The following is a 12,817-nucleotide window of genomic DNA, read 5'->3' as shown; positions in this document are numbered from 1 at the left end:
ACAGAAGATTTTTTTCCCCTCATTTCATGTTTCATATTCTTGCATGCAAATGTTTTTGGCATGTTTTCTTTCCATTCTTAAGACTGGAAAAAAATGGTTCAATATTTTGTTCAACAGGAAGACATGGAAAAACGGGGAGAAAGCAAGTCAGTGAATGAAAAGAAATTAGGTGAGTTTTCTCTTGCTCTCATTTGACATAGCTTGGTGCTGAATGCAATTGTTTCCTACAAAATTATTATTTGTTGTAATCAACTTTGATTTTAAATTAAAAAAAAATTGCATTGTGTTGGTTCACAATTTTCTAAAACCCAAATCTATGCTTTCTGATTGGTACATGAACGAAAGCCACTCTGTGAAGTTTGTTTGGGGTGAGGATAAAGGTAAATATAAGAAAGCAATTAAATTTTTTGACAGTAAATGAAAATCAAAAAAGAAACTACAAATGCGGGGCACACTCAACAGGTCAGACAACACTCAACAGGTCAGACAACACTCAACAGGTCAGACAACACTCAACAGGTCAGACAACACTCAACAGGTCAGACAACACTCAACAGGTCAGACAACACTCAACAGGTCGGACAACACTCAACAGGTCGGACAACACTGAACAGGTCGGACAACACTCAACAGGTCGGACAACACTCAACAGGTCGGACAACACTCAACAGGTCGGACAACACTCAACAGGTCGGACAACACTCAACAGGTCGGACAACACTCAACAGGTCGGACAACACTCAACAGGTCGGACAACACTCAACAGGTCGGACAACACTCAACAGGCCGGACAACACTCAACAGGTCGGACAACACTCAACAGGTCGGACAACACTCAACAGGTCGGACAACACTCAACAGGTCGGACAACACTCAACAGGTCGGACAACACTCAACAGGTCGGACAACACTCAACAGGTCGGACAACACTCAACAGGTCGGACAACACTCAACAGGTCGGACAACACTCAACAGGTGTGATAATAAACTCTACTTCGCGTAATCTGCTTTCTCAGTCAGAGCTGGCATTTCTGTGGTAAGTCATCCATTTGTCCCAGCATGACTTGATCTTTCATATAGTTTTGCATTTCACAGATTTTAGGTTGCTTTGTTTTTTTTTATTATCTCTCTTTCTCCCTCCTCTCTCTAACAGTCCTCGTTAACCTTTCAACTGGATAATTTCTTATTTAGCTAATCCCCACAGGAACCTGGGCTCCCTATCAGATATATTCCCTTATATTTTCCCCATCTCCTCAGATATACAAAACCAACTTGTTTTTTTTTCTTTCCCCCCCCCCCCCCCCCGCAATTTTCACACAAATTCTGCCTGATCTGTCGAGTGTTCCAAGCAATCTTATGTTTTTATTTATGAACTTTTACATGTGCTAGGTAATTCTTCATCATATAGTGATTTGTTTTACCCATTAATTTTCAAATTTCAGCATTTTGGCCATTTCAATAACTCAGAAATTTTTTAGAAAGTTATGGTGCAACTATAAGTGGTTTTGCATCTTTTTTTTTAACTTTGAGCTGGATTTAACTAAAAACATTATTTTTCAATAATTTTCTTTACCAATGGACATTTCTCAGATGTTACCTCAAACTCATCTTATTAACCTCCACCACATGCAAGTATCAGTTCTCACTATTTTTCTGAAGTTATGGTGGCATTAACTTCTGTCCAAAGTTTTTAAAGTGAAAGTCACTTGGTTTGTAGTTAAGCCATATCTGGCTATTTTTCTTTTCCATTTAGAGATTTGCACACTACCTAACCCGAATGCTATCATTTGCAATTTTTCTCAATCCTATCTCCTGATGTTGAAAACATAATCATAGTTCAATTATTTCTGAGCTGCTCTTAATGCTAGTCTTACTTCAGCATTCTTACGACAGAAACCTTGAGTTAAGAAAATTCAAAATCATATGTAGCAAAATCAATTGTAGAAAATAACCTGTCTGTAACAATAAATTTGTCACCGAATTTACCAGTGCAAGATCTATCATTTCAGCTGCATAAGACTAAACCAGAAACGATTTTCCTGGATAATTAAATGTAAAATATCTTAAATGGATGGCAATCTTAACTGAGGTTTATATTTTTGTCACTCCATTGTGCAGACTTCTTGATGACTAAATGAAGCAGCATTTTGCACATCTGTGTCCTGGTATTATAAGATGTGCAAAGTGTTTTTATTTTCAGGGAGTCCACATTTAACCTAAATGAAGCTATTCATCTTGAGATGTAACAAAAATAAGTATTAATTGGTAGCATCATAATTTATATTTTTATTGCACTCATAAACTCATTTAATACCTATTCCCAGTGTCCATGAATAAGTGCAACCCAAGAATTTAAACAATTTAATGAATTGAGAAAAGGCTGAAGTTATCAAGATAAAATGTATTAAGTTGAATTGAAAGGTATTCTACTCGATTGTATCTCTCACTCATTCTGCAGGTGAAAATAAATATTAAGGAGTTTTCACAGTTATGGATACAAATTTATTGCAGCCCAGATTTCCAATAAGTTATTTTGGTTTACTCCTTCAGCTGTTTGTATTAGTTAGTTACCTGACTTGTGTTACCATTTACAACTGTTCATGATTGTAGCGTAGATAAAAGCTCACACTTGACTGGAGGGAGAACTAGCACTTTTATTAGCTTACAACACAAGTAGGGTTGATGAACAGGCCTCAGAGGGGTTCAGGGTTTAGACGGGAAATCAGGGTTATATACGGGCTCCCGGGGGAGGAGCTGGAAGGTGGGACCAGTCTTCAGTACAGGACACTTCTAGTGAATCCCGGTTCACTATATTCACCCCTTCCTTCAGAATTAAGGGTCTGTGGATGAAGAGAACAAGGATCAGAAGCCGGGAATAGACACAAAAGAGAAATATTTAAATTACTATTTACAGATTCAGGCATTCCAGGGGTCTGGAGATCCTGGTGGTGCGCCTTAGCACCGGGGGGCCTTGGGCTCCTTGAGTCTCCTGGTCTATCTCTGATGGAATGTAAGTGGCCTGGGGGTCCGCCGACTATAGAGGGGGTTCACACTACTCCTGAACCAGGTCCTCGGAGGCCCTTGGCAGGGGCGGGTAAAAAGAGCTAGGTGGTTCGTGGGTCACCTGAGACAAGAGATCCTTAGTTCCAGTGGGTGCCAGATCTCTGATAGAGATGATGTCCTCCCTGCCATCCGGGTACTCCACGTAGGCATATGTGGGGTTAGCATGGAGCAATTTCACCCTTTCTACCAGGGGGTCAGTCTTGCTTCTCCTCACATGCTTTTTAAGAAGGTCCAGATCAGTACAAGTGAGATAGGCTGAAAGTGTAGTCCCTGATGCCGGCCTTCTGTCGAATGTAAACATGAGCTCATGAGGAGTAGCATTGGTCGCAGTGCAGAGTAGTGACTGAATGGAGTTGAGCACGATGGGGAGGTTATCGTGCCTGTGCGAGTCTGGAAGGCCTCTTTGCTTCAGGGCAACTTTGATAGCCTTCCAGATCATGGCATTCTCTTCTTCAACCTCCCCATTCCCCTGGGGTTGTAACTGGTAGTACTGCTGGACGCGATGCCCCTCACCAGCAGGTAATGACGCAGCTCGTCGCTGATGAAGGCTGAGCCCCAGTCGCTATGAATATAGCAGAATACCCAACCAGGGTGAAAATAGAGTCTAGGGCCTTCATAATGGACGAGGCAGACGTGTCTGGGTATGGGATGGCGAATTGGAAGTAGGAGTACTCATCGATGATCGAGAAAAAGTAGATGTTCCCATTCGTGGAGGGGAGAGGTCCCTTAAAATTGAGACTGAGCTGTTCAAGGGGCCTGGATGATTTAATCAGGTGTGCTTTCGTGGAGCGATAGAAGTGCGGCTTGCACTCAGTGCAGACCTTGCATGACCTGGTCATTTTCCCGACGTCTTCTATTGAGTAGGGCAAATTGTGGAACTTGACAAAATGAGCTATGCGGCTGACCCCTGGATGGCAGAGCTCATTGTGTATGGTCCGCAGTTGACCATTGTGTGCGGAGGCACAGTATCCTTTGGACAAGGCATCTGGAGCGTCGCTAAGGGCTCCTGGCTGGTAGGTGATGTCAAAAATCTAGGTGGAGACTGCAAGTGGGTTCTGGTTTTGAGGACCCTCCGTTCCAAACCAGAAAATTCCAAGGTCACACTTTTAAGGTGACACAGGAAGTCCAGACTCAATAATACTGGAGCACACAATTCATCTAAAATATACATGCAAAATTTACAACATTCTCCCCCCTTCAAACAACAGATGAACTATACAATGTTTCTGTACCTGCACTGAATGGGATTGGGAGACTAGCAAGATTTGGTAATTAGAGGGGCACATTTTTAAGTTAGATTTTTGCACAGTCAGTGAGCCTATGAAACTTTTCGTGGAGCCCGTGTAAATCAGGCACTTGGCCAAATGTCTGTTTACCTTCACCGTCACCATCATGTTGGTGAGCTGGTGAGGTCTACTCTGGTCAAGGACCAGCGATGCCAGGTTGCCGGAATTTCAGTGTTCTTCCCTCGAGTGGCCCCCTCTGTCCAGAGTCGACCTGTGCAGGTAAGATGGTGCTGACCTCGTGGTGCAGCAAGATGGCCACCCTCCTTCCTTCTCTGGCGATGATGATGACCCTTAATTCAAAATTAGGCCGCTGAGCCTTTTCGCAGAAGAAACACTCCTGGGGTCAAGAAGCAGCAGCCGTTAGAGTGGGTTCCGCCGTAGCGGGAGCAGCCAGTCCTTGGTGGTGCTCACATGAGAGCACTAGTTCGCTGGCCTCCGGGTCATTGTTCTCGAGACTGGCCCGTTCCAGTGATTTGGACAGCTCGATGTGGCTAGCAAGGTCCTTGCCTCCGGACTTGAGCAGTCGCTGCCTCACGTACCTCGAGTGGAGCCCTGCCACCAGGGTGTCCCGAATCTGTTCATCTTCCTGGACGTGGCCCGAAGCGGCCTCATACCTGCATTTCTTAACCAGCATCTGCAGATCCAGCAGGTAGTCATTGATCAACTCTCCGGACTGTTGGTAGCATAGGGTGAGCCGGTGCCTCGCTAGGACCTCGTTCAGGGCCTTCATGTAGTGGGCCTTCATGTAGTGGGCCTTCAGCATCTCGACAGCGGCCTCGTACATCGGGCAGTCCCGGATGACTGCATACCCCTTCATTCCTACCCATGAGATGAGCGGCAAATTCATATGTATGGAAGACATCCCTGGTTGTGTTCAGATAGACCTGGAAGCAGTTTAGCCAATATGCAAACTCCTCAGCTGCATCGGGGGACTGTAGGTATATTAACAACCGACTGGGCTTGAGTAACGCCTCCATCCTTGTTTGTAAGCGAATAAAATCGTAGCGTAGATAAAAGCTCACGACTGGAAGGAGAACTAATGCTTTTATTAGCTTACAACACAGGGTTGATGAACAGGCTTCAGAGGGGTTCAGGGTTTAGGCAGGAAACCAAGGTTATATACAGGCTCCTGGGGGAGGAGCCGGGAGGTGGGACCAGTCGTCAGTGCAGGACACTTCTAGTGAATCCCAGTTCAATACAATGGTATATTGCATATTTTGTACAAACCTTTTCTTTGAGGCACCATTAGCTGTTAGAAAACAGAAGTTGAGAAACACACTGAACCACAAAACAAAATCTCCAGTAGCTTTATTCCCAAAATTTCTGTAACCAGTTTCTTTTTTTTTGAGATTTGATCTTCCAATGAGTTTATATTTAAAAACAATGCATTTTTTTTAAACCAGCTTCATCTTTTAACAAGGATGGGAAGAAGAGGAATAAATTAGGTCGTAGTCGTTCACTTGGTGGTTGTGTGGTGCCTCCAAAACTAATCTCTGATAAACCCATGATGTAAGTATGAGTAAAATATCTTAAAATCAGAGTGAATTAAAAATTGGAATTATTCATTCTTAATGGAATTTTCCATCCACAAATTTTCCACCCATAAGATGCCAAGTTGATTTGAGGACATTTGATCTAAACACTGTTTAACATTTATCGATAACAAATTTTAATTCACATTTGGCAAGGTTTTGGGATTGTTATGGGGAGCAGTTATCCATCAACAAAGTCTGTGATAGTTTTCATTTTCTTTTCTGGTGATTTGTTTCTTGACTGTATGAACAGGACAGAAAACTGCATCATCTACATTAATCAGATTTAATCATTCTGAATAAACATCTCAGAATCGAAATAAAAAGTTAATTTAGAATAGTGAAGTAAGGTCAACAAAGTGAAATTAGGGAAAAAGAGAATTACAAAAGTGATGTGGCTAGCAAGGTCCTTGACTGCAATTAATTTCCATTCAGTCGTCTATGTAGGTTTGACTGAGTGCATACATTCAGCAGTGCATTTGGAGACATCTCAATCTGCATGTGATTTTTATCAACTAAATTCTAAAACAAGTTGTACAAGTACATGCTATTACTATTACAGTGACCGGCAGCTGTGTATTATTTGTTTATTTGCACATAACCAGTAATTTTCACATGCAACAGGTCAAATGTAATCATGCTTTCCAAAATGATCATTTAATATTTTGCTTGTTAGCTATGGAATGTAAATATTAGCTTCATAATGAACTATCTGGATCTTTAAACATAAAAGGTTAGAATTTATTGAAAGGTAGATCATGGTGAAAACCTTGTACTTCACAAATATGCAATAGAATATCTGGAGTAGTTGGCCGATATGAAATGCTATGCTGTAGTATTGTCCTATTTATATCCTCATCAAATGTAATGAAAGAATTTGACATACTTAAATCAAGTATAAGAACTTCTTTTGCCACAAATGATTAGTTCTTGTATATTTCAACTGAGCGCAATGAGTAATTTTATTGACCATAAAATTATATAACTTTGAAAATGAACATTTGCAAAGTGGTTCCTATTTTTTAATACCCACTTATTATTTCCTTCTGTTCACTTTTTCTCTTTTGTAATTCTCTTTTTCCCTTATTTCACTTTGTTGACCTTACTTCACTATTCTAAATTAACTTTTTATTTCGATTCTGAGATGTTTATTCAGAATGATTAAATCTGATTAATGTAGATGATGCAGTTTTCTGCCCTGTTCATACTGACCCTGAAGCCTTCTAGATGGTTACAGTCGATTTTGGTGTCAAACCTCCATGATAATTAAGCAGACAAGGGTGAGTGAGTTCAGGATGTGGAGGCACTGTTCACTTCTTTTAAAAGTAAATTCAGCTGCTTTGCATATTTATTGAATTGTTTTCTCTAACTAAAACAAATATAACAATAATTGCTGCAACATTTATTTTTCAGGAAGCTTACTACAACATCTAACTCTCAAGTTGGTACAGCTACAAAAAATGCTCTCTTATTTGGTAAGAAGAATGTGTGTGTTCAATTTTCAGTCAAAATGACACTTTAAAAACTGAAAAATAACACGAGCAACAAAAAAAAATTGGTAGTTTCATGTGTTATGTTGATAATGCTTTATTGCAGTAACCAACAATGCTAAGAATGGTTTAAAGAATAAAATATTTTTTGTAAATTTAGTTTGAAATCTGACTTACAAATCTCAAGCACTAAACAACATGTAGATATCATGCATCAAACACTTAGAACAGTATGTGTTGATGTGTTTTTACTTTAGATGGAACATCTCAGAATCACTCCTTAAGTTCTGTTGGGCCATCCAATATGCCATCTTGTTCTCGTTTTTATTCAGCTAATTCCAATGAGCAAAAAACAAATGGGAGTAAAGAAATCCTTCCAAAGAAGTTTAACTTGTAAGTCTGTGTGTCCACTTATTTTGTTAATTTGCTAAATTAACATATTTGGTAATTATTTTTAAAAGAAAATTATGCCTATTTACTTCCCTTATTTTCCATTCTGTCTCTCTCTCCTTTTTAATTTTTTACTCTTCCTCTTTCTTTTTTCTCTCTCTCCTTTTTCATTTTTTACTCTCCCTCTTTTTTCTCTCTCTTTCTCACAAAGTGGAGATCCTTTATGAAAGCAAATGATTGGTTGTCCCATTTAACAAGTTATCGATTTTCAGTCAGGCTACATCAAATCTTTTTACTTTCAAACAAAGATTATTTAGATTGAAAGCGAATTATCTTTTCACTTTCTCACGCACACTCACTCTCTCACACACACACACACACACACACACACACACACACACACACACACACACACACACACACACACACACACACACACACACACACACACACACACACACACACACATCCCCACTGCTTCATTTTTCATTTACTGTCAGTCAGAGCAGGGGTCAGATACAGCGCACCAGTTGCCCAGGAATAACATTTTGGACTGGTAAAGCCAGCCTTCTTCCATCCCATTTGTTTAATGTCCAGCAGGCTGAGGCTTCTGCTTATAAAGAGCCCTGCACTCCCCAACTTCACTTCTAATCTCCCAAACTCTGTAAATGAGTTGCACCAGCAAGGAGACAAAGCAAGAGGGGTTCCATCATGATGTGCTTCATTTTACCTTGGGGATCCTTCTAATCTCTGAATGTTTATTACCAGCAAATTGTAAGGAATCCATTGTTTGCTATTTTTTTTAGCATTTGTGCAGAGCAGACCCACAAGAAACAATGGAAAGGTGAGTGTTTCTACAGCTTTGCTGGAAAAAAATATTGTGAAATGGAAATTCAAAGTCACCATCAATCAGTTTATCACCTCAGACACCAGAGAATCTCCCATTTTATGTAGATCTGAAGAAAATGTAATGTAAGCAACAAGGGCATTTCTTTTAAAAAATGAATAATTAACTTTTTTTCCATGAAGGAAAAGCAGAAAATCGAACCCTTAATGGAAGAAAAGGTGCATTCTATGATCAATCATTTCACAATGTGCATCAATGACTTTCTTAAAGCCAAGATTTTGCAAGCTGTAAGGAATTGATGTCTTTTTCTGACGATCTGGAACCAATTTGAAGTAAAAGACTGTCTTTGTGGTTCCACAGATGTAGCTTTTTCTCATTTTGTTTACCATGACAGCTATTGTTTGACTATTATTGCATATATTCTGGTTTACTATACAGTGCTCAATATTCATTAAAAAAAGGTAAGACAACTTTCAGTAGCCACGATCACCATTATCTCAGAGAACTATTATGGATAGGCATAAAGACTGTAAAAAATATAATTTTTGTCTCTGTGGTTGTAAGAAATGTAAAGGGTCTGGCAAAATTATGCCTTAACATGGACCCTCACTTGTCAAGGATGTGTTTCTGCTGTGGGCATTTCCTGGAATTTCAAACATTTACTTGATTTTGAATGATTAATGGAGCCTTTCGTATTTTTTAAAAATCTGTGACCGATTTGAATAATTTCAAACCTGATTCCAAGCTGCAACTCTTTACTTACCTATGATGAAATACAGCAAATCAAAGTTAAAATGATAGCGATTTTAAGATAAACAGATGAGCTGTGAAACAACCGTTCAAGAGTTACATTCCTATCAAATCTTAGTTTACTGAAGAAGTGAACCTGGTTCCTGTTCAACGATTAATTTGCTCAATTTAGTTTAGACTTAAATGAGCAAATTTAGAGTTCAAAAGGACTCCAAAAGGAGCATATCTTCCTTTTCTATTGATTTTATTTGGTCTTTTATTGGAATGTGCTTGTGATTCTTAATAAAAATTAGAGTTGCGTGAGACAACCTCTTGAACTTCAGCAACAAAAAATATTCCAGTGAACACAGATGAAATTTACAGGGCACAGTTTACAGTCTGAATCATTTGACTCATTGTTAAACTTGTTTAATAAACCAATTTTAAAGATAAATAAATACATGAATGGAAATCTGTTTGAATCTACAAGGAAAAACTCCTTTCAAACAAATAGCTGTGTCAAATATTAAAAGAGCATTCCTTAAGTAGTGGAATGTTGTTCACTAAATCAGTAATCAATTATTCTGGAGAGAATTTTAAATGCCCCATTACTTTTGTAATGTGAATATTTCTAATCAAAATCTCTGGAGTGGAGGCTATTATTCTATCTCAGAAGGAATGCCATTTTAAACCTTTTTTGGCAAAGACTAATTTTATACATTTATGACCTGGTATAATTCACTCAGTTCTGCCAACATGTCATTATGGGTGCCAGCTGAAGATGATGTTAATCTTCCTCATGGAGTTTAATTCACTTTTGCCTCCACTGGCTGGCATCACTTTACTATTTCACTGTTGGTGCAAAGATAATATTGTCGCACTTATATAGAAGATGGGTGACAGCACTGAGGTGACCATACCAGTTTTAATTTCAAATACTTCAAGAAACCAGTTGCAGTCAATTGGTGTTTATTTTAACAATAGTGCAATAAGTACTAGCTTTTAAAACCTGAATGTAACAATTTAACTACAAATCTTGTTTTTTTTCATTGTTCTGAAAGGTAAAGTTTTTTTTTAATGAAGCTTAATACACTGTGCAGGAACTGCGCACACTGATGATGTCATGCAGGAAATCAGTATTATCAATTGTTGGCCTGCATTATTAATATAGTTAGAGACAACTGTATGTATATTTTACTTGGTCTGTATTCCAATGTTGCAACCTGATGAAAATTTTTGAAATAATTTCTGGTAACCAGAGATTTGTAATACATTTTCAGTATTGAATTCAGCTTCTCATTATAAAATGTTTAGGAGTCAATAGATATATATATTTTTTTTCCTACTGATTTTAAGATCTGTAATTTTTAGATTTGATTTAAACCCATGTTGTATCTTTTTCCATCTTTAAGATTTACTGTAAGAGCAGATATTATCCTTTCATTTTTCTGTGTATTGTAAATAACAGAAGAGTTACATTGTAAGCATGTAAAAGAAATGCAGATAAATTGTTTTTAAAAGAAAATGAAAACTATTTTACTTTTTTTTGTTGAGCATGTCTCATCATTTTTTTAGAGCTCATTTTGCATACATTCCTTTCACATGCCTACTGTGCTGTCTTGATGCAGGAACATTCATTAACAGTGTTACGAAGTCCATATTCATACTGGTGTAAAAATGGCCTTCATCAGATTGAGCTATGCAGTCTAAAAATCTGGCTTTGTGAAAATCTTTAAATAGGTAATACCACCTTGACTTCTGTTACAATTGTATGTTACATATTTTAAATAAATTATAAACTCCAAATAGAAACTCAGCAATTCTCTCAATGTTTCTTATTTCCCACAATAACTTGCATGCTACTAGTACATTTTAACACATTCTTGGGTTTCCTTTTATAAAGATGTAGTTCTCTACTGTGGCATACTGAAATTTTTTCTGTCTGTTCTCAGCTGAGTGCTAGATGGAGAAATATTTCACCTAAAATGATGGGGAGAAGAATAAACTACATTATCTTTCATTTGGTATAATTAAAAATTAGCAATAGTGTTCCAAACAAGAGTCTGTTTATTATTAAGGTTCTTTGTTATTGCAACTAGGCTCTTCCTTTTAGGAAGGCCTTTGACAGGGTCCTGCATGGTAGATTAGTCTGGAAGGTTAGATTATACAGGATCCAAGGTGCAGTGGTCAATTAGATTCAAAGCTTGTTTGATGGAAGGAGATCAGAGTGTTGTAATGAAGGGTTTGTTAGGGGGTATATTATATATTAATATCTATAAAAGAGATAGATTGTGGGGGTTTAGTGTAGGTCACTTCACAAAAATACAGTAACACTTCACAAAAGACATCTTATTTAAAATGCAAGAGCTTTGCTAAAAGTGAGCCATTAAGGCACCAGTGCCTTTGCAAAGACAATGAAATTGTTTTGGAAGGAATTTAAAAAAAAGCAGCTGCAAATGGAAGAGTCTGGGCTCAAGTACTGGTAAAGATCTTTCAAGGTTTGGGTTAGACCAGCAAGAGGTTCTGGTTTTTACAAGCAGAGAGAAAGACCAAAAAGGATTTCTCTTTTAGAGAGAGAGCTCTGCAGTGGCTTTTGGAGGCTGCAACATGGCAAGCTGGCGGCCTGTTGAAATTCCATTTTGAAGACAGTATGTGAGTTCTGAGTTCAGCCTGTTGAAAACCCTTGTAGTCCTTACGAGAGGAAATAGTTGGCTGACTGTTTCTCCTGAGATAAGGGAAACGAGGAACTCTGTGGTGAGCTGAAAGAAGGGGTTATCATTTGGAACACCCACAATGGGGCAAGTTTCTTCAGCAAGACACTGAAACGGTAACCAATTACCTTTAAGTACCAGAGCTTGCTGAAAATTCATAAATGTTAAATTCTGTGCACAGTATAAGAATTGCCTGATACTGGTGAACTTGGAGAAATGAGAAGTGAATGACTGGACTATTAAAGCAAAGAACGTTCCTGAACATATAAACTTTACATACATGTGCGCTTAGAATTAGAAGGGTTTAAGTTAGGTTAAGTTAATAGTAATAAGTTAAAGTTTGATCTTGTTTTTATGTTTAAAAAAAAAATTAAAAGCAACTTTTGTTTAAGTAACCATTTGTCTTGGTGAATTTTTATTGCTGCTGGGTTTTGGGGTCCTCTGGACTTGTAACAAATTGGGGAATCGTCTTTTTGGATTGAAATATTTGATGTTTTGGGATCTTAAACTTTTGGAGTTTTTGTGATTTATTAGTTAATTGGTTTTTCCCAAGCTAATTTAAAGCTTGTGTGAGTGGAAAAACAGCAGGAATAAATGTTAGTACATCTTTGTTACAATCATCACCTGTGAAGCTGCAGAGAAAGAGGACCTAATGGTCATTGCTAAGGAATTAAAGCTGACTGAAGTCAAACATTGGATGAGGATAATACAAATGCAGAGGATTATGGTGAAATATTATATAAGTGAGGGAAAATGTGTTGAGAAAGAC

At 38.2% G+C, this 12,817-nt stretch overlaps 1 protein-coding gene across 8 annotated transcripts in view; it reads left to right on the top strand.

Moving 5' to 3' along the window:
- ppp4r4 (protein phosphatase 4, regulatory subunit 4) overlaps window positions 1–11,149 on the top strand; it is a 105,417-nt gene extending 94,268 nt beyond the window's left edge. For 6 of the 8 annotated variants that reach the window (XM_069916181.1, XM_069916178.1, XM_069916177.1 and 3 more), the window contains 6 exons: window positions 118–169; window positions 5,753–5,858; window positions 7,295–7,356; window positions 7,629–7,764; window positions 8,568–8,605; window positions 8,791–11,149. In XM_069916181.1, the coding sequence (XP_069772282.1) occupies window positions 118–169; window positions 5,753–5,858; window positions 7,295–7,356; window positions 7,629–7,764; window positions 8,568–8,605; window positions 8,791–8,867 (471 nt within the window). In that variant the 3' untranslated portion in view covers window positions 8,868–11,149. The remainder of the gene's footprint in view (window positions 1–117; window positions 170–5,752; window positions 5,859–7,294; window positions 7,357–7,628; window positions 7,765–8,567; window positions 8,606–8,790) is intronic. The other 2 variants (XM_069916180.1, XM_069916183.1) reach the window with 1 other exon arrangement.
- The last annotated feature ends 1,668 nt before the right edge of the window (window positions 11,150–12,817 follow it).

This window comes from Narcine bancroftii, chromosome 2 (assembly GCF_036971445.1).
Source record: "Narcine bancroftii isolate sNarBan1 chromosome 2, sNarBan1.hap1, whole genome shotgun sequence".
NCBI classification, from domain to species: domain Eukaryota; kingdom Metazoa; phylum Chordata; class Chondrichthyes; order Torpediniformes; family Narcinidae; genus Narcine; species Narcine bancroftii.
Note: the sequence above shows the minus strand (reverse complement) of the source record. Positions and strands in the feature narration are given on the sequence as shown.